This window comes from Sander vitreus, chromosome 18 (assembly GCF_031162955.1).
Source record: "Sander vitreus isolate 19-12246 chromosome 18, sanVit1, whole genome shotgun sequence".
In the NCBI taxonomy this organism is placed as follows: domain Eukaryota; kingdom Metazoa; phylum Chordata; class Actinopteri; order Perciformes; family Percidae; genus Sander; species Sander vitreus.
In genome coordinates, this window is record NC_135872.1 from 5,398,324 (window position 1) to 5,424,165 (window position 25,842).

General features: G+C 41.1%; 1 protein-coding gene across 12 annotated transcripts in view; it reads right to left on the reverse strand.

Annotated features, from left to right (window-relative positions):
• afdna (afadin, adherens junction formation factor a) overlaps positions 1-25,842 on the reverse strand; it is a 105,138-nt gene that overhangs the window by 6,613 nt on the left and 72,683 nt on the right. For 8 of the 12 annotated variants that reach the window (XM_078274913.1, XM_078274912.1, XM_078274905.1 and 5 more), the window contains 13 exons: positions 20,094-20,159; positions 19,924-19,997; positions 17,334-17,452; positions 15,441-15,641; positions 13,441-13,532; positions 13,028-13,225; positions 12,285-12,435; positions 10,853-11,252; positions 10,320-10,570; positions 9,982-10,196; positions 9,675-9,854; positions 5,537-5,665; positions 1,429-1,972 (listed from right to left, as the gene is read on the reverse strand). In XM_078274913.1, coding sequence (XP_078131039.1) covers positions 1,429-1,972; positions 5,537-5,665; positions 9,675-9,854; positions 9,982-10,196; positions 10,320-10,570; positions 10,853-11,252; positions 12,285-12,435; positions 13,028-13,225; positions 13,441-13,532; positions 15,441-15,641; positions 17,334-17,452; positions 19,924-19,997; positions 20,094-20,159 — 2,620 coding nt within the window. The remainder of the gene's footprint in view (positions 1-1,428; positions 1,973-5,536; positions 5,666-9,674; positions 9,855-9,981; positions 10,197-10,319; positions 10,571-10,852; positions 11,253-12,284; positions 12,436-13,027; positions 13,226-13,440; positions 13,533-15,440; positions 15,642-17,333; positions 17,453-19,923; positions 19,998-20,093; positions 20,160-25,842) is intronic. The other 4 variants (XM_078274915.1, XM_078274910.1, XM_078274911.1 and 1 more) reach the window with 2 other exon arrangements.

Below are 25,842 nucleotides of genomic sequence, written 5' to 3' on the forward strand. Positions count from 1 at the left end.
TTGACAAGGATAAACCAAGAAAAACAGCTGTTTAATATTTGATCTATGTTAAAAATATGTTGTTGATTTCTTTTTTAGAGGGAACTAGTGCTGCATTCCAGACACAATTTTTAGCCCGTAAGTTACGACTTCAAGTCACGGCTCAAGACTTGGTAGCGTTCCAGGCAAAGTCACGACAAACCCTTCTAGCTAGTGTTAGCTAGCGCTAGCTGATACTAGCGATTTCAAGTCAGCGACATATTTTGGGCATCATCTAATAAACATAACCTGTAGTAGTACACAATACTGTAGTATGTGTATTGTTTTGATTACAATGTGCGGAATTACTTTACGTTGCCTATTTATGTCTATTTCTATTTCTCGCCGTTAATCACCGGCGTCTGCAACATCAACAGGGGGTCACCATTGTTGTTTGTGTGTGTGACGTCAAAAACTGTAACTGGGTACGAGTTCACGGGTAGTAAGTTACGGGTTTGACGACACTTTCACGGGTAGAAGGTTGTGAAAACACGAGTTACGGGTTGCCTGGAACGCAGCATATGGCCCGAGTCTGGCCTTTAAAATCCTGACTATAAGCAGCCGTAATGGATTAACTGCCACTAGGAGGCGCTGTGGTTTGAGCAGACCGAGTTATACCGAAGCTCAGAGTTGATCCAGCTTGATGAAAAGAAGATTTTAAAAACAGCCACAGACAAAGAAGAGGCCTTTCACTCAACACACTGCTGCTGTGTGCATTTTGACGTGTTTATGAAATGAAAGCGGATTTTAATCGCGTGATTGATGGATTGTGTAAAGCCAATGGTGTGTCTCCCTTCCTTTAAAGCCAACACCGCTAAGCAGAGCCACGGGGCAGGAAGGGGTAAGGCAGGCCTCGCCCCCTCATCCCAAGCAGCGACAAACCAGACACAAAAGAGGCGGCGAGCGACAACACCAACAGTACTATGATTGGCTCTGATGGGTCTCAATCTGCAGCAAGAAGTGATGGCGTGATTATCGATTGCTTTTTCTGTTCGCTAGTGCTGATCGAGGAAGGGGAGTTTGATTGGAGGAAATAAAATGACTGGGGGACAGGAGGTGTTTGAACAAACCAACATAATAATAAATAAATACAAATACAATCCGATTTGCCCGAAGAGAGGGAGGGAAATTTCCACATATATAAAATAACAAACAAAGTGATGAACGGAGGGACTGACTGACGACAAAAAAATTTGGAAAAACATAAAAAGGAGGGAAAAAGCAGACGGTGGAAATGAAAAGGCAAAACACCTTTCTATTGAAGGTAAAAAATAAAGACACAGGAGCACTAAACTATAAAGGAGTGGGTAGTAAATAAAGAGGTGAGTGAATGAGAGGGAGGTATGGGAGCTGCAGGGGGCGCTGTGGCGAGCCTGACTCCTGACTCCAGACTCCTCTCTCTGGGTCTACCTTTAAAGCCTCCGGGGGGCATGGAGCTGGGTTTGGCAGGAAGGGGGGGACCTGTACTGTTGGAGTTGTTGTCTGGCAGCTGGAACGAGCTAGACAGGAAGATGCCGTCTGAAAGAGGGCGGGGCTTGCGCGCAGTGGGCGGCGGCCGGTGCCTGGTGTGATTGGGTGAGGCGGAGGCCGGGAGGTCGCCGTACGACTTCCTGGTCGCCGACAGCTTCACCTGACCTGATTGGTTGCCGCCGCCACTCCCTGCTTTGGTGGCTTCCTCCTCGTCTTCCTCATCGCCCTCGTAGGAGACAAACTTGGCGGTGTAGAGCGTGTCGGGGGAGGTGACCTGGGTTTTGAGGTAGGAGGTGTTTCTCTGTGGGGGGGGCGGGGGGGTGTTAGTAGGGTTGTGGGGGGCGGGGGGTTGGTAATCCAGGGGCAGCGGGGGCCGATACAGACCGGCCGGCTCGTCAGGCGTCAGCAGCTTTCTCTCGGCCTCCTCGTGCTGCCGGCGCCGCTCGGCCTCCAGGCGAGTGTAGTACTCCTCCTCCTGTCTCCTCTATGGGAGGGACAACCCGTTAGTAAGCTCCACTCTCATTGGCTCTCCCCTCACCATGGACACTCAACTAGCTAATCAGATACAGAGATATTCAACCACACAAAAAAAACGCTCCACTACCCTTCTTCAACCACAGGTAAAACCACATCTGTCTATTACTCCAGACTCTTCTGGGCTGAACTACACCTGCTGTAACTGTTACTACGGTAACTACAACACACAAAGATCTGGTACAGTACAAACACCAAGTCCAACATGTCTACCAATTTGACAAAACTAAAGCCTGTAACTGAAGCACGCCGTTCCTAGATCAGGGGCCTCATTTATAAAATGGTCTCACCATCAATCTATCTGAAGCAATGCCTTTAGGCAGAAATATACAATAAAGCAACTTTATAAAAACTTATTTTGATGTAAAAATGATCTTGTATTCCTAAAACATCTGTACCATGAATGTTCTGTTGGTTTTGAAGTACATTTGGGAAATATGCAGTGTGTGAGAAACAGCTGCTTTGCAATACTGGAAGACTGGAGGGGCTGCATTATTTTTATTTAAAGATGTATCTGTAGATTATTTATTCAAATCAACCTAATCAATTTTAATGGATTAATCATTTGGTCTGTAAAGTGTGGGAATATTATGAAAGAACGTTTAGAGATACAAAGATATTCAATTATCATGGATACAAAAACAGAAAAGCAGCAAATCCTCACACTTGACATAATTGATAAGTTACTTCACCAATTCTCAATATTAATACTTTTTTTTGTGAAACCATTAATCAGCTAGTGATTTCAGCACAAATATCGTCAAGTCACTTTCCATCTTTTTATGTTCATGATTTATTTGACTTGTTTGCTCTGGTTTGTGAGAGGCATTCCTGTTTCAGCCTCCTCAAACTAGTTTACACTGGCAAGAATCAACTAAAATTCTGCCTTTTGAAAACATCTTATGATTATGCTTCAGAATAAATCCAAGAACAGTTTTATAAATGTTGCCCCTGAGCTGGACTTAACCTAACTGGTTTGCCACCAATACAAACTGGTCCTCCTACATCTGACCTGATCTTGTGTAAACACCGGGGACAGCAACGTAAATATGTCCAGGACTTTATTGTTCTATCCCTGACAAAGTCTAATATTTTCTAACTGGTCCACACTACCTAAAAACTTAATCTGACATTTGGCAACTGTGTCTGGACGTACAGTAAACCTGTTCCTGGACCAGCCTGTCTGTCACCATCTCTCCTTGCCCTCAACACTGCAGGAGTGTATGCATGTGTGCACAAACTATGTGTCCATATGTGCGTGTGTATCCTCAGTTTATACTATATGGTTTGTGGCTAGGTGTTTTGAGTCGAGCCCACCCTGTCTCCGCCGGCTGAGCTCTACACTTCAGGGGAACGGTCTGTGATGTTACACATGAATCTACGCTGCAGGAATGTGTTTGGATTTCTGGGTTTGGAGCTAGGCCAGCTGCTCTGGGTCACAAGTGGTCAATGTCGATGCTTCTGAAGTCAGATTATCTTCGTGTTTTTTTGTTTTGGGCCATTTTATGTAGTCGAGATATTTTCTCAAAGACATAGCCTCTAGTGCTGTGGGTGCATCCCAGCTGCTTTTGATGGTTGAATCAGCCCAGTTGGAATCTGAAGAAACTGGGAGGGATTAGTGGGTGTGTGGGTTTGAATGAGTGGGTGGCTGGGTCTCTGAATATGTACAGTATGGATGGCTGAGGTCGGGAATGAGGCACATGGGTGGGTATAGATTTCTGCGTGTGTGTGTGTGTGTGTGTGTGTGTGTGTGCATGAACTGAATATAAAGCATGTGGTTTTTGGGAAAAGTGGGAGGGTGGGCGGCATTCCCTAAACATAAGTTTCTGAAGCGATGCTGGATGGAAATGGTAACAAAAAAATTACATTAAATTAAATTAAATAAACTCACAAAATCATAACTGCTTCCCCCCAAAAAAACTGAAATAACTGAACTTCCTGACACACACCGACAACAACAACAACAAGATGGGAGTCCCATGCTTGAGGTGGCTGGGAGCACATAACATGACACGGCAACACGTCACATTGGGTGGGGGGGTATACAAGATGAGGACATGCAATTGGACATTTTTACAATAAACAAACAGCATCAGACATAACCTCTTAAAATCAACATATCTTACTTAAAGATGGTAGTTTTAAATGTCTTTAAAAATAAACTGACTTAATGAAACAAATACTATTCACTTCTTTTTAACCTCAGCAAGTCATGAAATCAGTCCTATTAGAGCGATATTATAATCTACATTTTAAAAAGAATATTTGTGAGTTTTATAAATGACCAGTGGTTTGATCAGTGGTCTACAGATCACAGGACAAATGCACCAGAATAATGGCATCAGGGTGAAGTCAGTGGACTGAATATGTTTGATTTAACACATACGACATGAATGGATGGGTGGGTGGACACCAGATCACACTACTGGTCATTTAAAACCTCCAAAGTACAAAATAAAGTTATTTCAAAATATATCTACTTTACAAGACATATGGACACGTAGCATCGTTAAATTAGCAGAGTACCCTATATGAACAAACAGTAATGAAGTCATTACAGAATACAGTATATACTGTACAGTGGCTGCGGAAAGTATTCACTTGTTGCAGACTTTACTGTGTCATACATTTAGTTTAAGATTGGTTAAATAGATTCGATTTGACAATTTAGACAGTTTGCAAAGTTAATGGGCCAAAAAAGTCAATCTAATGCCACACATACATTTATAACACAATAAAGTGTGCACCAAGTGAAGGTGTTTGAATACTTTCGGAAGTCACTGTACATCCTAAGGTTGGACCAATATCTTTATATTATAATGGCCCTTTTTTATTCCATGTAAGTAGGTAAACGTCATGTACCTGTGATATAATAAAGGTGAGGATGTAATTTTGGATTTTATACACATGTGCACTGTTTGCACAACACTTCATTCGTTTTCATTACAAGGAAGTAACTAATGCATCTGCACTTTTGACAGATTTTTACCAATTTTTTTTGCCTCAGTCTTTTAAAAAGACATGCATTTTTTTGTAGAATTAACACGACATTTTGGGAAATAAACGTATTTGCTTTCTTGCCGAGAGAAGAACGAGAAGATTGATACCACTTTCATGTCTCTCCTGTAAATATGAAGCTACATCCAGCAGCTGGTTAGCTTAGCTTAGAGGGGTTAATAAGTGGATTTACCAAAATATTGAACTATTCCTTTAAACGCAATTTCCTGGTTGTTTTATCATGACACACTTGTCTAAACTCTTTGAGAGTACTGTCGTGTTCCATCATGGTCTAAATACTATTTTGGGGGGCTTTTCCAGCCTGACAAAAAGAAAACTAATCAAGAAAAGAGATTTTGAAGATGAAAGATGCAAAACCTCAGTGGTCCAACCTTGATAGATTTCTGTCCTTTCTTGTCCTATGATATGGATCGACTGACTCACAGTATCACAACAAAACATCCTACAAAAATGAATGTTCAATAACTCCTATAGTTTCACAGACAGACAAACCGACCTTCTCCCCTGCCTCTCGTTTGGCCTCCTCCCTCCATCTTCTCTCCTCCTCCTGTTTTGCTCGCTCCTCCGCCTCCCGCTTACGAATCTCCTCCAGCTGCTGCTTACGCCGTCGCTCTTCGTCCTGCAACTGATCACGCACACACGCACGCACACACACAAACAGAGCAACATGCCAAAAGGCATGCATGCAAAAAAGGAAACAATTAGTACAACATCGATCGTGTGCCATTCATACGCAAACTCTGAGAACATTTCCACATCAAATGACTCCGTTTAAGTGCTTGGACACTAACGTACACGGACATGTTGTGTGTAATGTGAGGTAGGTTGGATTGTCTCAAAGGACTGCTCCAGAGGGGAGGAGCAGTGTGCACTGCAAACACACAGCACAGGCAGACACGCACACTGCTGAACATGCAGACACTAACAACAACGTGCAGCAACAACGACGACAGGGCAAAAACAAAAGACAGCTCATTTTTTAACTACTTAAGGTGCGTTTGATTTTGTTTCATCATGTGCGTATAAACACATTACAAAGGTCCCGCTGAGCAGGAGCGGAAGAGTAAATCAAGCGTACCTGAAGTAACTCCAAGCTTCGTGGGCTGCTGCCGAAATGTTCTGATAACCGTCCCAATGCAAACCCAGTGGAATACACTGACACACACAAAACAAACAAACCCTTTCTCTGGACTGGGTGATGTTAAAGGGTCAGTTCAACCAAGTTACAAAACAACATATTTTCACTCAAGCCTGGGAGGTATCTATCTAGGATATATCACATAACTAGATCATCATAGTATATTGTTTGTAGAGATCTTAGGTTGTGTTTTAGTTTGTTTTTCTAATTGTATGTGTACAGTATAAGACTTGATGTTGTGTTTTATTTTTTAAATGTATTTTTCATATTATTTCATTTATTCTACATATTTTTTATTTATTTTAACTTTTATTTTGTTTAGACTTGTTTTTATATTTTCTTTTACTTCTTTCTATCTCTGTTCAATTCTAATTGCTGTTTTACTTTTATTATTTGTATTTCTATTTGTAATCCTTTATTTTTTATTATTAGATGTCAAAAGAATTCAAATAAAGGCAACGATTAGAGCCTGTTCCTTTGTTTTGCTTGAGATATTTTCCTAAATATAATTTTTTAATTCAACTCTGCTGTATTGTGGTACAGGCTGAAATCTCAGAGATGGATACTTAAATCCAAATCCATCGGACGATAGAGAACACAAGAACTAAGTGAGGAAATGTGTGTTTTGGTTGAACAGACTCTTTAAAAAGAGAACATAAAGAGGCTCAGCTGGTGATGGATGGATGGATGGATGGATACCACGACATTATGACGTGGCCCTGTGCAGGCAGCGCGGGGGGCCCACAGAACTATCATGCATTGATCTCCACCTGGACGCCCCCTGTGATGCATTCAGCCATGCAGGCGCCACCTCCATATGCACTCAAAACATCGCTGCTGACAAGAACCACAACGACCCCGGCTCTGCTACTCCGTAAGCCTGTCAAAGTTTGGTTTTAAGTTTTGGAAACACCAGTATTTCATCATTGGTAAGCAGCAGCTTCACTCGCCGTTGCCCCAGCAGTTGTTTTGAGTGGACAAAGAGATGGACAGCTTCCCCCAGCCAAACAACACCAAGAGTCCCAGAACGGCCTCTCCATGACGGGCTGCTCTTTAGCTAACCATGGCACAAGCCCTGCCTCCAACCCCAAACACCACCCCCAATGACACGACGACAGTAGTCCAGATGGGTGGGGAGAGACAGATAGGAAACACGGGCAGGTGGGCAGCCCAGACAGAAAACAGGAAGTGATGTAAGGGCAGGGAGAGGATACTCGTCATTAACAGGAAGAACATACCAAGTCTAGAACAGAGATAGCTGGGACAGCATTCTGCTGCTGAAGAAGAAGAAGACAATAGAGTGTGAGAGAGGGGGCATATAGGGAGGGAGGGAGGAAAAGGAGAGTACCCAAATACTGGATAGAAAGGTGTGGAGAAGATATCAATAAAACTAAGTTAGAAAAAAGAGGAGGGGGAGGTAGAAGGAGAAAATGAGGAGTGAAATAAAAATTAAAGAAGGGAGGGAGAGGATATACAGTAAAGTGAAAACATTGTTTTTCTCCACTGTGCTGATTAGTGGCTGTTCAAGAGCTCCTAAATTCACCACCATCCAAAACCGCATAACCACTGCACCACCTAACCACATCTTAAAATATTACTCACTATTCCACTTTTTTTTTCTTTTTTTTCATATGTACAACATTTGGAATAAATATGTATTGATTTAGAATAAGTAAGAGTAAAGACCAAGGTGAAGAAATAATTTGCATCACAAATATTCATTAGTTTAGCCAATTCATGTTTTTTAGTTATGGACATCAAGTGACTCTGGCAGCTCCTTGTTTCTACCATTTACTCTTCTTGAGGTTTTTACTTTTTGTTTTCCAAATTAAGTGCCATTCTGGCATTGTGTACATTTAGTTTTTGCACCTTATTGATAACCCTTTTGTTTATATTTTGTTGCATTTGTACTCTATTTGCTCTCTATTTGTACTGCAACTGCTGCAAGACAATTTCTCTCGGGATAAATAGTTTTAGCTGTCTCTCATCTTATCATAATGTAGGGTCTTGGCTGGAGTAACTTGGGCCCATTTTTACCCTCATTTCTATCAGTTTATAGGGATTTAATTTAAACACATTTATTCAGAAAAAAGGGACCACCTAAGCAAAATATAAACTAAAATAATTAAGGACCAAATTTGTATTAATCCAATCACGAAAACCAAGGACACTGTCAAGGACTGTATGATGCACAGATGTTGAAGCCCTCTGGGACAGTTGTGCTTTTGGTATAAATAAACTTGACCTTCTCTTCTGATCAATCATTGTAAGTCACTTGCAGCCAGAAAGAGTTTTATAACCGCTATATATATATATATATATATATATATATGAAATAAAAAAAATACGATACTGAACCAACCGATATACAACAACCCACCCACATTCACCACATCCCGTCACATAGAAAAAATAATGCTGAACAAGGTATAAAATAGTGTGTCAACCGATCTCAGGAAGCACCAGGAATATGCCAGAAACATTGTTTAATATTTGACAGATATTTTAGTGCTAGAACAGGAGCATAAAGGCTGCCGTCATGATAACAATGATAACTACATTGTTAGCATGTTTCGATGCTTTATGGCTTCAGTGTCTATAGAATACAGTCAAGATGGGCTTTAATTATTATCCAAATCTACCTTAGCATTATCCAGAATTATTCAATCAAATAATGAAGTCATCAAAATTCATTCAGGATGCAGAAAACCTTGCTGAAATGGGACCCTACGGTCATATGTCATTCTTTCTGTGCAACAAGGCACATACAGTATGCTGCATTATATAGGAAAGATGCCAGATACAAGTAAGTGACGTAAAGCTCCTTTAAACTTGTGACACAAGTTTGTTGTGTCTTTTCACAGCAGGACGCAGCCGTTTGCTATAAATCATGAACTCCTCTCACTCTCTAAGCACGTGTTGAGCGTAGGAACCAAAATCTACAGGATGAAATATCACACAGTTATATCTATAGCAGCTTTAACATCTTCGCCTACCTGCCCGTACCCCCCATCCACCCCTCCAGCCAATCAGATTTAAGCAGCTCAGCATGGCAAAGCGATGACAGAAGCATGTTGCAGATGCACATTGCAGGACATTCATAGTGGGAGCCACTAAGGAATTCATTTACAAGTTTAGCATTTGAAAGACGGCTCCGTTTTCTCCCCCATCACCCTTATTTTGTGGCTCGCCCTTCCTTGTGTGATGAACTACAGACTTATTTCTAAACTGTGAGCTCATGGACATTATTACTTGAAGTCAGAATGTTTAATATCTGACAATCTACCACTTCCTTTAGCCCTTTCTGTTAAGTCTACTGTTCTTTTATTCTCATCTCTCCTTGGCGTCATTGAAGTTGCTGCATGCTTGGTCTCTAAGCTTAATCTCTCCTCTCAATTTTCTTTTTTCTCTCCCTTTTCTCCAACATTACCATTTACTGTCTTCCAGTCTCTCTATCCTTTCCCATCCTGCCACCACCACAACACCTCCATCTCACCCTGGCTCTCTTTTCGGCCTCCAGCCTCTGCATGATCATCAAGGTGTCCACGTCCTCGTCATCCTCCTCCTCCTCGTCCTCGTCGCTTTGCTTGGACTCCTGCAGTCGTTTCTGGAATTGCCACTCTAGCATCAGCTTCCTCAAGCGGTCACTTTCCTCCGCAGTTCGCTCTGGCTTTGACTGGAAAATAAAGATCGCTCAGAATTGGAGTGGGTTGCACCAGCTATTTGTAAATCCATCACTAAGTGTGTGTGTGTGTGTGTGTTATGTCCTTCCTCCCTCTGAATGGAGCTGGAACTGTGCCTACCTGGAGGTCCTGGATCTCCTTGTCCAGCAGGTCGACGATGTGAAGCTGCTGCTGTTTCTCGGCCTTCTCCCGGGCGTCTCGTTTCCAGGGGTCTGGAGACAGACTGTCGCTGGACGTTAGCTCCTCCTTACTGATGGTGATGTACTGCAGGTCTCGCCTCTCAATGGTCCGTGGCTGCTGCTGTGGCAACAGCTCCCTGATCACTGTGTCCATGCCTACATCACATTTTATTCATAAAATCATTTTAAATAGTTTTCATAGTTTGCATATAAAAAAACAGTTTGGAAGTCACTATGTTTGAGATAAGACATTATTAAGTTTTGACTTGAATGTGTTACCAGGGTTGGAGGCGTTAGCAGGGGGAGGAACAGCCGATCGTGGCAGGCTGGCCAGCTTCTCGGGTCTGGATGGGGGAGGCTGGGGCTGAGGCTGTGGGGGGAGGTAGGGCTGGGGCGGGGCCACAGAGGGCAGAGGGGGCTGGTGGTGAGGAGGAGGCAAGGATCCTCCGTTGTTGTGAGGTTGGACAGGCATGACGGGGTTGGCCCGGATCTGACCCAGCTTCCTCTCTTGCTCTCTCCTCTTCCTCTCCCTGGGAAATTAATCGTCGTTATTGTTAGCAATTATTACATTATCAGCATCATCATCAATTTTATGGCGCAGACAACCTTTTCTGTTACTTTGTATGTTATATATTGTCTATTCTAATGTGCTGTTACCTGTTTAACCGTCTCTTTCACATTTTAAAAAACATTTTTTTTTATGGTTTTTGTAAACGGCCTACAGTTAAATCAAATGTTCCTTTGAGTGTAACATTGAACATGTTTTAATAATCAAATAAAAGATCATTAAAACAAAACAAAATAAACCCCACCTCTCTTCCTCCAGACGAGCTTTCTCCTTCTCATACCAGCGTTGCTGCTCCTCGCGTTTCTTGCGGTCAGCAGCCTGCTGGGCATTTGCGGGAGAGACGGCAGAGGGAGGAGGCGGGAGCGGTAGCTCAGGCTGGGGTTCGTAGGGGTCGTAGACTTCAGGGTAAGGGGCCGGTGGTGGGGGCGGCGGAGGGGGCAGGTCGGAGCGCGAAGGCGTCTGTGCCGAATGTGGCGGTGCAGCGTGAGGGGCGTTGGGCGTCTTCCATCGGCCCGGCCCGGTCTTCTGGTTCTTCTGGGAGGAGGAGGAGGAGGCGGCTGAGAAGTTGAGGTGCTCTTGGCTGGATGTGGATGACTCCAACGAGGAGGACACCTGTGGCTGTGGAGCCCAGTGGTCAGGACCTCCTACACCCACAGACACACAGAAACAGTCAGTGGGTCAAAGGGTCAATTCTTTCCACAACTCTGTTTTTCGGGGTCTTTTGCCCCATTTGTGACCTCCGTACTTCGTACGTAAATCTGTGATTTGGTCACATGGTGTTCCCTAAACAGTCAACAGTAATTTCTTTTTACCTGTTATACAGCAGTAAGTTGTATCATTAAAAAGGTATTCTTGTGATCACACAAATCTCTATAACTATTCTAAAATATCTCCAAAGACTGCAACTGGCTCTGCATCGGCCTGCACAGTGGCTTTAAAATACGCTCAAGAGCAGAAGAGAGTCTGTGGGAACTCTGGATGTAAACGCTGGTTTCGCCTCAGGTAAACATTTTACAAAAGACAAAAGATTTCTATGGGATCACAAAAATAAATTTGAAGATGCAACCTGCTGCTAGAAAACAGGCAAAAAAAAAAAAACACGACAGTATGTGACCAAATCATGTACGGAGTGCTGTGGTCACAAATGGGGCTAGGGTCCACGATGGAACGAAAACCTAATATTTCCCATCAGAGCTGTAGGGTTGGTGGTATTTTCTCAGTTGGCTTCACCAGTCTGACCTCAGCACTCAAGGTTTCCATGTAGCATTTTATTTAGAGCAACTAGAGATTGTTAAAAATGCTGAGACAGAGGTAAAAGGGTTAATAGTAGGTTGACTTTTGCTTGTAAATCCAAACTAATGAAGGTCAACTGACCGCAACGTCGGTACAGAATGAACTGACTACAAGTGACTGACAGTGTGCAGGATTTCTCATTTTACAGATTAAAGGGCAAACGGCACAATTTGTTGCTTTGTCATTGTGACAGAAATATAGTGATTATTATATATTACATAATCGTAAACAATAATATCAAATTTGATTACATTTTAGAGGAACATTTGGTGCTGAAAACCACTAAGCGGTTACATAAATCTGGCAGTAAACACAATCAGGTGCTACAGTCCTCTTTTAGTCAGCCTCTCTTGTCTGAGGTCTCTGGTTTTCCTTCTTCTTACCTCCCGGTGGACCTCTCTGGTAGTCAAGATCTCGGTGTTGGTAGTCCAGGTCCCGGTGCTGGTAGTCCTGCTGGTAGTGCTGCTGCATGCGCTCGTCTGGCCTCATACCTCCTGGTGAGGGGTACAACTCCTCCTGGGAGTGGTTAATCCGCTGGGAAGAGATGAAAACATTGAGTAAGAGACGAGAGAAATGGGGCAGACGTTGAGAGGAAAGAAGAAAGGCCAGGGCAGGGGGGAGGGGGGCGCGAAGGAAATAGATGAAGAAAAAGAAAAACGCAAGGATGAGGAGGGAGCATTGTGGGGAAAAGACATTAAGTAAAGAGAAGTAGAAGACGATGCAAAGACAGCAGTTGTTCAGTGGAAGGAATCAAACATTCCCTGACCATTTTTGTTATGCGGTGCAGCCCAAGTACGCTACCGCTGGCATCGCGCACCGCTCGGAATTGCCGCTGTGCGCTGCGCTCAAAGTTCAAATTAATTAAAATTTGACCTAGTTGCTGCTGACCTTTCAAGGCGCAACCATGGGCGCAATCAATTCCAGAATGTTCCTGTGCTGCGCTTTGCCTCTTTGCTCTGCGCCCTACCTCGCCGTTTTGCCGCAGATCATTATATATACTATATATAGTATGTTTATAAAATGGCCTGCTGCTCCCAGACTGTCCCAGAGAAGTTACTGAATGATTACCTAAAACATTTATCTATTCAAGGTATTTTTCTGATAATAAAGTTGGATGCTGCTCTACCTGCATGCTGTTGTTGTGGATGTTGTCGACCAAAGTGAGGCGTTCTCTGTCCTCCATGCCCTGCCAGTGTTGTGAGGGCCCCTGCCCAGGACCGACGACCCGATCCTGGCTCTTCGAGGCCGGGATGGTGAAGTACTCCCTGGGGTAGGTCTGGGTGGGGATGGGGTAGGCCTCTGGACGGGGAGGGGAGGGCTCATCCTGATGGAAAAATAAAATATATACAGAAATTACTGAACAAACAGAAATGACTGTGTGAAAAGAAAATATTTGGGACACCTTCCCAATACTAAACAAGCAACACATTGACAGGAAAAATTATTTCTCATCTCTGTTCTAGATACTTTGTATCTCAACTAGTCTGGTGGCACATTCCACATAAAGACGCCACCAGCTTCAATCCGACAGTTACTTACGTCTGCACACAGGTTGCCGGTGGAGACGGAGGTGATCTTAGTGCCAGGTCCTCCGGGGTACACCGCCTTTCCCGCAGGACTCTGGCTCTGATCTGATGAAGGGGGAGTAGAGACAGTCATTTTAGTGCAGTTAAAAGTATTCACTAACAATGCAATGCAATTAAGCAATGAATTGGGGGTGCAAAGCAGTCATCAACAAATCCCAAATGACCCAAAATGGTGAATCAAAGTGGTTTCTGAGGTTGTTTTTTTTAAAGACTTTTGCAGACACAGTGTTATTGCCCAGAAGTGCTGTGGCACTGTGTTTCCATATCAGGGTGGAGTACTTAAAGAATAACACCAGTACTTTTTTTCCTTTATTTCCATTACTGCCCATGCCAAGTCTAAACCCAGTGATGTTTTTTCACTACAAATACTTCTTTTCTTTTTTTTTTTTTTTTAACCAGAGATCATTACGATTTCCTGCTTAATTACAATTTTCTGCTTAATTTGCCGCCTAAATTAGGTAGAAATGTTATGGACATATGATAACATGTAACGTGTTATTACACAATGCTATCCTTGAATTGAATGAAGAAGTCCAATGCATTAAACTGGTGTAGTTAAGTCACAACAGTTAGAAATCAATATGCAACGTGGATATTTTTCTCAAATACTCTATATATAAAAAAAATAAATAAATAAAAAAAATCAATTTTGAGATATTGGGCTATTTTGCTTCCATTACATGTCTTCTCTCAGACCAGTGGAAAGAAAACAACCAAAATACACATTTAGGTGTTTATTTTAGGACACTTTTTACAATCCATATTTTTAAAAGGTTTTGTTCTCATGCTCTGAGCAAGAAATCATCACTTTAGTAGCACTTACATACACTACATCTATATTCTGAAGGATTTTACAGAGGGGTTTATTTATATATCATTCATAGCCAGATTTATATAGCATTTTATTCCTAAAAACGGGAGAAAATTGATTTTTTTTTTATGGCTGTTTAAAAAAAAAAAAGATATAACGAAAAGCCCTATGACAGAATCTCTCTAAATTGATATTAAATATCGAAATATCTTTGAAGATAATATTTCTGAAGTGATTTTTTGAAACCATACTGAGTGTTTGTTGTTTGATAGTATTTGGGAGAGAGTTCCATTCACACATTGCTCTGAACATTGAACTGATTTGGTTTTCACTATAGGTAAAATAACCTCCTAGTGCATGCCTCGATGGACAATGATGTATATTAGTACTAAAGGATAGTTTTGTATATAAAGTAAAAAGGTGTTTTGTTTGTTGTAACATTATGTAAAAAAAACTATTAGTGAATACACAAATCTATTTTTAACTTTAAACCATGAGAGGCTTTCATGCATTTTATCAACATTTGATCTAAACCCACATGAGAGAGCCACACGTGCAGCTTTATTCTGAATCACTTGTAGTTTTTTGATATTAATTGTTGAAGTGCTTGACCAAACCACAGAGCAGTAATCAAAGTGTGAAAAAAAACAAAGTATGACATACTTGTTTAACGGTGTGTGGTGTTAAGTTTTTTGCACACCTTTTAATAACAGACAAGGTGTTGCCCATTTTAGTTACCAGTTTCTGAACATGTCTGTCCCAACACAATCTATTGTCAATCATCACTCCCAAAAGTTTAGCCTCTTCTCTTTGCTCTACAGAATTTTGCTCTATGCTGAGTTCAAGTTTCGGTTTGGAACATAAAGAAAAAGGAGTTCCAACCAATAAACAGGTAGTTTTAGATACATTGAGAATCAATTTGTTACTCCTTATTGAGTCTATCACTGACTGTAGCTCTCTCTGTAGTTTTGTATTTAAAATCACAAATATCAGTTCCTGCTAAATATATAGTGGAATCATCAGCAAACATTGAAATGCTTGCTTTATCTAAAACAGATGGAAGATCAGTGCACCATGTGTAGTAAAAAAAAAAAAAACACACAAAAAAAAGAATCCTGGTAAGTGGGGGGGGGGGCGCTTACTGGCTACGTTGGGGCTGGAGCGGTGGTCGGCTCGGTTCTTGAGAAGTCGATCTTCATTGCTCATCTTCTTTGGTTCGGGGTAAGAATCCCAGCCGGCCTGCGGACTCTCCGGAGAGCCGTTCTGCACCGAGTTGTTGTACAACTCGAAGCCTTCGCTCTTTGGTCGCAGTTTCCCGTTCTTGTCGCGGCCTCGGTCTGATGCTGGAGAGATGAAAGAGAGAGAGAATGGGTGGGTGACACGATTAGACTTCTGAATTTGTTGTTTAAGTGGTTGAGCCTTTGGCAGTGCAGTTTTTACATGACACCTCCTTGACTTAAAATAATTCCGCAGTTTTGGTAATTAAAAAGCAGTTAGTAAATTTGTAAAAATAGCTTCTGTGAATTTTGCATAAAAGTGACATGGAACATATTCAGAGATGAGACGGACATGAAAATGCCATCACATTTTCATTACGAGGTCTTAAAGGGGCTCGAATTGTCTCAATAAATCAAAGTGTTTACTGGCAGATTTCCCTGTATGTACTGTATGCATATAGTATGAAGTGCTTTTCTATGTGTTACATTCATCTTTAGCTATTTTAATTGGTCCTTTATAATTGCAAATGTAGGTTTATCTAAAATATTAAAAAGTGTCTTAAGTTTACCACTTTCTTTCCGTTTTTTTCCATCTACACTCTGACTTGTCCAGTTTCCTTACATTAACTTTACTAAAGAAAGACCAGCGTCCTTCACAGCCTGGTTGTTAAATTTCACTGTCTGCACTGGAAAACACACTGTGGTCGAGGGAATTCGGGAGGAGAAACACCCATTTAGCGCCATCCTGGACCACCGGTCGGCCCGGCCAGAAGACTGAATCTCGGGTCACATTCCAGCAGACAAAGACCAGCACACAGCCCAGTAAACTCAATGCCAAGTGTGTGAGTGTGTGTGGACACACATGCAGCTTGTCTCAGACACACACACACACATATACATATCTGGCTGTGGCCACAAACACTCATTATATCCTTTAGTCTGCAAGCTGGTTTTTTACAGCGCTACAGAGAAGACAACAAGGACACACTGTCTGGACAAGTCTGCTTCCAAATTACAGCCATTAACTACTGGCTGAACTGACAAGAGTCCATTCATTACAACTATTAAACAGCATAATATGCAGGTTCTAGGATGCCAAACTTATGATTTATGTGTGATCTTTTCAAATGGCTTTTAATTTAAGACTTTCATAATGTTCATGATTGTTTAAGGCTTGAAAAACAGCTGGAATACATATTGTACTTCCCTTGTTCTGTATTAAAAGTAGACATGCAGATTCAGTATTGATTAATTACTTATTATTTATGGATTCATTGGTTAATTGTTTGGGCTATTAAATACCCAGAAACTGAGAAAATGTACATCACAATTATTTAGAGCACAAGTTGAAGTATTTAAATTAAAACTAAACAAAAAATATTCCATTTAATATGATATAAAAAAGAAAAGAATCAGCAAATCCTCACAATGGAGATGCTGAAACCCGAGGATGATTGATATTGTATCTTAAAAATGACCAAAACAATTGCTAGATTATCAAAATTGTTGCAGATGAATTTGCTTTCAGTTGAATATTCGATTAATCAGCCAAGTGTTTAAGCTCTACTAATTATCATTAAGCAAGTTCTTCAAAATCATGAGGAAACCCAAACAAATTAATAAAGAAAGAAATGCAGATTTAATGCAATAATGTTGTTGGTTCCTAAAAGAAGTCCATGGAATGCATTTTTAGACTCAAGGGAAACCTTAAAATATGAAACATACTTTCAGCAGTGAGTTTGAAGTATAACATAAACTGTGAAACTGTAAAATGAGCAGAAACTAAAGCAAACATTTTGCACGTGTATATGTGCTCACCTCTTGGCATCAAGGGGCTGGGCTGGTTGAGGAGAGTAGCCAGTCCGTGGTAAATGGCTCCTTGCTTGGCCACCTCCAGAGTCACAACTGAGCCTGTCCTCGTCATCAGCTCTGCTGCCCTAAAGAGAGAGAGACAGGGAGAGAGAGAGAGACCGAGACATAAAGAGAGAAATGGAGAGCATGAATACACTTGCAACACAACTTCAAAGGATCTGACACACTTAAACTGTTCTCTATGGTGGTGTTGGCATTAAATACACATTCATATTTAATCCTGTTTAGCTGCAATGAGCTTTTTTTAGCTTCATTTTTTAAGTGATTCAGATGATAATGTTCTTGGTACCCTTCGATAATACTGCGCTAAAGTTGTATCACATCCAGATGTCGTGGAAGAAGTACTCTAGTAGATCTTGTACTTAATCAAAAGTAGTAATACCACAATGTAGAATATTCTGTTACAAGTAAAGTAAAAGTCATCCATTTAAATTTAGACTGAAGTGGAAGTACTAAAGTATCAATAATATACTTAAAAGTACCAGAAGTAAAATTATGCAGAATGGCCCACTTCATTATATATACTTTATCTGCTGGGTTCCTCACAGCAGAATATAATTATTATTAGTGAACACACTTTGTATTTACAACTTAAAAGGTCTGAAACAAACAAGGTCATTTTCCAAAAAAAAATATTAGGATACTTTGATACTGATGTGACAGTGTGATAGGGTTGCAAATGTCTGTATTTTTACGATGAACTGATAAATCGCTTCTCTATAAAATGTCGGAAAATTGTGAAAAGTGTACATCACAATTTCCCAGAGTGATGTCTTCAAATTGCTTGTTTGATCCAGCCAAAAGTGCAAAACCCAAATATATTTATACATGAGTAAAACTGAGGTAAAGCAGCAAATTATCACATTTGAGAAGCTGGAGCCATTTCACATTTTTGCATTAAAAGTGACAGAAACAATGAATCCATTAAGTATTGGGTGTGGCAGTAGCTCAGTCAGTAGGGAGTTGGGAGGGTCTCTGGTTCAAGTCCCTGTACGGACCAAAGTATGGTGGTGGACTGGCAGCTGGAGAGCTACCACTAGCTGGGCACTTGAGCAAGGCACCGAATCCCCAACTGCTCGGGGCGCCTTTTCATGGGCAGCTCCCTCACTCTGACACCTCTCCATTAGTGCATGTATAGGCACTGAGCATGTGTAATTCAGGCCTGTGCGTAATGTGTGATAACATTATAATTTCCCCTTGCGGGATTAATAAAGTATACATTATTAAAATAGTTGATTTTTTTTTCCTGCCGATCAACTCATCGCATTAATTGTTCTATAAATATGTAGTATGAGTGCACTACTAATAAACATTTTAGTCATTATGGGAAAACACTTGTAAAGTTCGGTCTACTGGCTTCCCAACAGGCAGAAAATAAACTAGAAGACCTTTAATATGAACCAGAGGAGGCAGGGATTATATCAGTCATTGCCAGAGACTCACTTCACTCTACATTGGGTACAATCCCGCTGTGACACACACACACACACACACATTTCCCTAACAGCAACATGTGCACAGGGCTTTAACCAAATCCCATACATAGTTCAAGGGTAGATCACACAAGGTAATGAGCCATGTGTGTTTGATTGGATGGAACTCGGGGAATGCAACGCCAACTGCTTGATGCTGAGCAGAGAACAGGGAATAAACCCACATTTGGAAATATCACAGGATTTAACATATACTGTATACGACTACAGGTTGCAAATCATACTTAATCTTAACCTGGTGGAAGTAACCTGAAGGAGTACGAGGTGACCACAGGGTGATAACCATGACTACAAAGTTCAGAAACGTACAGGAAAACCATCAGATTAAGTCGTAGTTGACCTGAAATAGCCAGATAAAATAAACCGCTCCCACGTGCGACCTGTACGCTAAAGCAATCAAGCAAATCAATTTGTAAATCCAGTTTTTCTTGGGGCTGACACACAGTAAGCAACAACAATGAACACCAAGCCTGTACATGCTGAGGGAGAGAGGAATAACTGGATTCATCTGAGTGGGGCGTCAGCCACAAACACTTCACTGCTGCCAAAACACGCACACCCTTTTCTGCTGAAAATGTTGTCTTTTTTTTTTTTTTTTTTCCTTTCTTTAAGAGGACAAATGGGACACCTCAATGCCAGAACCTCAAGATGTCTCAACCCTGAGGTTTCCCCAAGATGTGGTTATCGGACGTCAACATGATATTTTACTTTTCAAAATGTTTCTCAAAATAGAATTCAAATTTAGTTTCGTCATCGGCATGACCATAAATACATCAACACTGTGCGGTAGGTGGTTGAGAATATAAACAGGAGAATACCATGTGTGCACTCACTGCTCCTCCCTGGTGTTCTTTCATAGGGATGTCATGACGGTTTAATCATAATTTACACCCCTCAGCTGGGAATTTCCACATTTCTAAATGTGCAAATGAAAATCAGCATAACCATATGTTTAGGTGACATCACACCGCGTGATTTCTGAGCACTGCAGCCAACAAAGAAAAACTTTAAAATATCAGTACTAATTGGACTATTGTCTTTACCTCTCTTGTGATAGGCCGACCAGGCTGCGCCCGTCCACGCTCAACAGCTGGTCACCTGCAGCCAGACGTCCATCCTGTATAAACAAAAACACACACACACCAAAGCATGAGTCACTTTTTTTTTTTCCATACTTTTCTGTGATGGTTCCAGTATCTGTGTGTACACCAACCACGTCAGCTGCTCCTCCTTTGACAACAGACTTGATGTAGATGCCCAGCTTCTCCTGACCAGCACCCTACACAGAGAGAGAAGAACAAACACAACCAATTTACCCAATGAACTAACAAAACAAGAGTTCACATTGACACAAATCTTAAGAAAACATATAAGACACAATAAATAATTCAACAAAAGTGCAAGTGAACAGGTCTGAGGCCATTGTGAGTCTCTGGACAAAGTGAATGAGTATTAGGATGCTTTCATGCTAGCAGTTGAGTCTGACTCCAGCAGCTGATTCCCTAAAAATGTGGTGACAAACACTTTTTCAAACACCAACTGTGGCTTTCACCTGAGTGGACCTGAACAGGTTGGTCGGAGATCGGTTGGAAGATAAATGTGCTGCAGTTTGAGTGCAGACAATGCAGTTTGAAAGAAAGTCATGAAAAGATCAAAGCAAGTAAACATTAAATATTAAAAACAAGGGAGTATTGACGCCTTTGTGGTCTATACAGTACAATACTGGTTTTACTCGTGGCGTGAATAAGTTATGTTGTAACGTACAAACATTGTTTCCTGGCATCAGGGGAAACACTGCATTTTGATGAGGAACGTATTCAGCGTGTTTTACAGTAACCGCAGCCCAGCTGGCGCACATATATATGATGTCATGAAATCGCCGTAACTATTTATACCCGTGCTGGTGGTCGCGACACTAGTTGCAGTCTTCTCCTGAACAGAGGTGGCGCTAATGAGGAAAGGCTACAGATGTTGTTGACGTCACGATGGCGTGCGCCAGGTTGGGAACGGCCAGTATAATTCACCTCTTACTTTCCAGTTTTGTAAGCGGGCAAGATTTCAAGCTTTCAAACTCACAAAGCAAACGATTGCTAAAAGAAAGAAATTAAGTAATACTCTCCTTTATATGGAAGCCCATTTCCACCAATTGGAAATCAACCTACCGGTAAGTTAGTTTTTTCATTATTCTTGTTTTATTTCTCAGAATCATATGTCATAAAAGCTAGTTATGAGATAGATATTAAGTATGAAAAAATATTCTCATAATCATGACATAAGAAGGAAACTTGATTTTTTTTGTAGTAGTAAGTAGCTTCTTCAACAAGCCCTTGAGCAAGGCACTAAACCCCTCTGCTTAAACAGGATAAAACTATGGCACTACTGGACTTGAAGACTGTTACACAACATCAACCCAAGAAATGCCCAAAACCAACAGATGTGGAGCACTGGGAAGAGAAATTAATAATAATAATAAATGTAAGTTGTCATGTCATATCAAGACATGTCATTTCCACATATAGGATGTTCCCAAGACTCCAACAGAAACATATGTAAGTTTTTTTGCCATCTTTTGCCTATTTTCACAATTTTTACATCCACCATAATATTTGGATCACACAGATACAGACCACGGACACACCTGATCCCAAAAGTCTGTCTCAAGCCAGAGAGGAAGTAAAAGCACCTAATCGGACATCGTGACCATCTCGGGACATAACTGGTTGACACAGAAACAGCAGTAACATCCAGCAGCACTGACTGAACAATCTGGTCCAGAAGGGAGTCCAGCACCACCAGGGATTTAGAAATACTCATTTATACACAACTATTCAAGAGTGTTGACACTGAACAGAACAGGGTTTGATTAAAACAAGTAACAAGTTCACCAACATGTCAGACTGAGACATTTCAAGACATGTATAGAGCTCAAGCAGCAGTCAAAAGCATGCACAAGTGTTTTTATCTTTCGTTTTTACCTGCTTGTAGTCTAGTTTTCTTTGCTGTATTTTAGTAACGTTTGCCGCAGTAACAATCAAATCTCCATAAAGGAATCTGTTTATTTTCTTTAAACCAAATTCTTTTACCAATAAGCAACAAAGAACAGAAATAAAAAGGGAACAAACATGCACGCACGCACCACGCACGCCAGAGCGTCTGCTTGTTTGTGGTTTTCTTGTGAAGTGGGGAGGTGGTTTACACTGGAGCAAAGTTCTGGCATGTTATCAGACGTATCACACACTTTCTTTGACATGTTTATCCTCAAAGTCTGTGCAACAGCAGAACCAGAAACCAAAAAGATATTTTCTTTATAGACACTCCACTGTACTACATATTCACTATATATACACACACACACACTATACACAATAACACTTCAAGACTTTAAAACTCTGGTTTGTCTCAAGTGAAGATATATTGATGAATTCTCTTGTTTTGCTGTTGGGAACTACTTATCAAGACATTAAGAATCACAGCATGTCTATAAACTCGCCCATAACACTGTGGAGTGGATTAAAAAGACTACTAAACGCTGCCATTTGTCAGACCTGGCAACGTGGCACAGTGTGCATGTGAAGCCACATCTTGTAAAGCAGAGGCAGGGGTTTACACTCAGGTTAATAGCTCTTGCCGTTTGCAGGTTACATGTATTAACGGTTTCATCAGATATAGAAGATAAAGACAGCAGTATGAGCTGCAGGGTTTCTACTGTGTTAATCCAATTAAATGGTAGACTTTAAAGACCTTTTTAATATTACATTGAACTGCATGCACTGTAAATAACTGATGACAGAAATGACCATTAGGGACAATAAAGCCAACAATTATTTGTTAAGTACATGAATTCATTGACGATTATATCACGTAACCGTCTCAGCACACGCTTCGGATCAAATTACATGATGTTCATAATCAGATGGAGCTTGCCCATTTGACAATAAATTATTGAAGCTCATTTCATCATGGACAATCATGTGATATGATCAAAAGCTCTAGAACAGCTACTGAATGGACCTTTTAAAAGGGGAAACAAATCAGATTTAAAAAAGACTTGAAGTAGAAATTAAATGTTAATTTCTAGCTCAAACACCGATACGTTCCACCATCATTTTTAAATTACTTCCTTTACTCTCGCTCATAATTAGCGGCTAAGTGGGCTTTCTCAATATTTTTTAATAATCATCTACACTGCAGATTACTGGCTTGTTGCATGAGAACTTTGTTTGCTTTCCTGCAGCAGGAAACAACTTTTGAATATGCGGGTGCAAAAAAAGTCTGGGTTCAAAAAGGTTCAAACTGATCAGTTTGTTATAAAATAACAATGAGCTTTGTGTTGCCTTCATCTAAATGAAACAAATGCATTCCAGAACTTTCACATTGTGGCACATATTTCTGCGAAATGTGTTATGAGTTTAGGAGAAAGCCAGAGTTTGGTATTTGTCGCAATTACTTGCACTTCTATTTGTATCGCTACAATTTAATTTAACAAAAGTTTAGCTCTCTTATTCCTCAAATCTGTTTTCTATTCATTTACTATGTGAATTGAGTGAATAGAGACACATTCAGCATTTGTCACGTCCTTCAGCATCCACAGATCTGTGTCTCAGTTTCCCCAGTACAAAAAGAAAGCAGAGACCAGTAAACTATTTGACCCACAATGGTTCAACTCTGTGTTTTTGTGTGCGTGTAATAATGAGGCTGGATTCATGCAGGCACGAACTTCCTGTGAGTGACATTAAGCTCAGCACAGAACACTGAATCATTCTGACTGTTTAAAGTCTGTTGTACATTACAGAAGACATTAAAGAGCCTCTTGTTTCAGATGGAGCCACAGCTTCACGCACATATCCAGAATGGGGGATTTGGGGCACCAAATCAGGCTCCAACGACACTTGTGGGAATTCCCCGAATCCCCCGAGGGTGCTCAGAGGGGCCTTTAGCGAGTTAAAGCAAAGGGTCCCAGAGGAGTTCAAAGGGGCCACAGCTTCGAGAAGAAGTTATCCTGTGCATCATCGTGTCACAGAATTAAAAAAAAACGGCACTTCAAATGTGCATACGAGCACATCTGCTGCATCTGTTTGAATTGACCTGAGTTTGTAAAGCTGAATTCAGTGCAACACACATCAGCTGCGTTACGGAGCGTCGTCTCTTGTCCTTTGATGGCAATTAATTGACTCATGAACTGTAGCACACAGCCACCTCATTATACAGACAGAGGAAGCTGTTATGGTACAGTAGCTGTAACCTGAAACTAAATTTCAGACCAACTCAAAATCATTATCTTGCCTATAGGATGGGTTTCTATGTCCGTATGAGGCAGGACTATTTCTTTTGAAGTAGCTTTTCTTTAAAAGGTGCCCTGCCACACGTATTTCATTACTTTGTGGTGATGTCAGAAGTTCTACCATGGACTCTAACTTTTTTTGTGGTTACCTTGTTTCAAGCCATTCTAGCGTGGTATAGAAAGCCTGCAGGAAGACTCAATTTGTGCCAGTTCTCATTAATATTCAACGAGCTAAGCTGCTTGACTCTGATTGGCTAACAGCTAGCCAATGAGAGCCTGGCTATAAGCATCCACGTCACGTCAGACTGACCAGCTTTTGTAATTGGCCTGATTTCTCCGCTTATTTCTTTTCAGTGGCTAAAGCTGACAGAGGAGGTAGCAGTTCATTTTCACGATATAACACAAACACACATGGACCTAACATATTTCAAAAAAATACAAGTAAAAACGGTTTTGTGTGGCAGGTCACCTTTGAGAAAAAGACAATCTGGTCTTGTGGAGGATTTTGCAATTAGAGATGTGATTTACATGCTGTTGAAGAGAGCGTGGTACATGTCCTTCTCACTGTTTCAACAGCTTTTGGCGTAATGAAACTGCCTCCAGGTGTGATGAAATAAAGAAGTTATTTTAGTGGTAGAGATCCTTTATAGACATGGTATGTCAAGCAAGGGGAGGCTATGCTACCAGCAACACTTCCAGCCAATCAGTCTTGTGGATCAGGAATATTGCTATCGTTATGGCAATGTTAAAACCCAAACAGCCTGTTTCATATGAAATGGGTGTGGAGCTTGGGAAATCATATAGTACAACAGCGATCATACCAATGTGTCACGAAAGTAGGAAGGAATGTCATATACATGTACTGGAGATATTTAGTGGATTGTTCTACATTTTCTTTCTGCCTATCACCCTGATTAGCAGCTACAAGGTGCAAAGACACACAGCTCAATATAATTATGACAGCCAAATGTAATTCCCTACTTTCTGTCATGCAAACGCATAAGAGAATCGGCAGGCGAATTGTAAAGATGCACGGGCGTGTTAAACCTGTGCACGTGTAGACACACAGCAGGTTTGTTGTGATTATGAAGCTTTAAAACGAGTAGCTGATGTTGGGGTGTGGGTCAGAGTGAAACCAGATGCTTGTCACAAACATCGTCAACTGATCAACATAAAAACACACCTTTTTTTGCAAAACATCTACACAAAAATGTTTCCTGTGAATGTGTGCATGCCTCTAGTTATGTAGGAATCGCTGGAATACCTGAGGGAGAACTTTACTGTTTGATTTACTGCGTTTTAATGGGCAGCTCTGGTTCTTTAAAGTGGCCTGACACAACAAATCAAGCGCACCTTAAAAGCTGCCAGGTCTGTATTAAGAGAAGGAATGGCCTGATGGTGTCGGCTTGATGGACAGGCCATGACTTTTAATAACAAATTCTGAACACTTCTCACGTCAGGAAACACATACTGTCAGACATTTATGCTCTCTGATCAAATCTTGCTCACATCCTGAAGTGGTTTAGCTTGAATTATATTCGGATATAACTTTGGGTGTGGACAGCAACATGGACACATTTCTACCAATTGCCTGAGGTAAGGCTTGCTGGCTGCACACTCAAAATCCCCCTCTGAACTTTAGCCTGTAAAAGAACTAAGGAAATACAGTTGCTGCATTAAA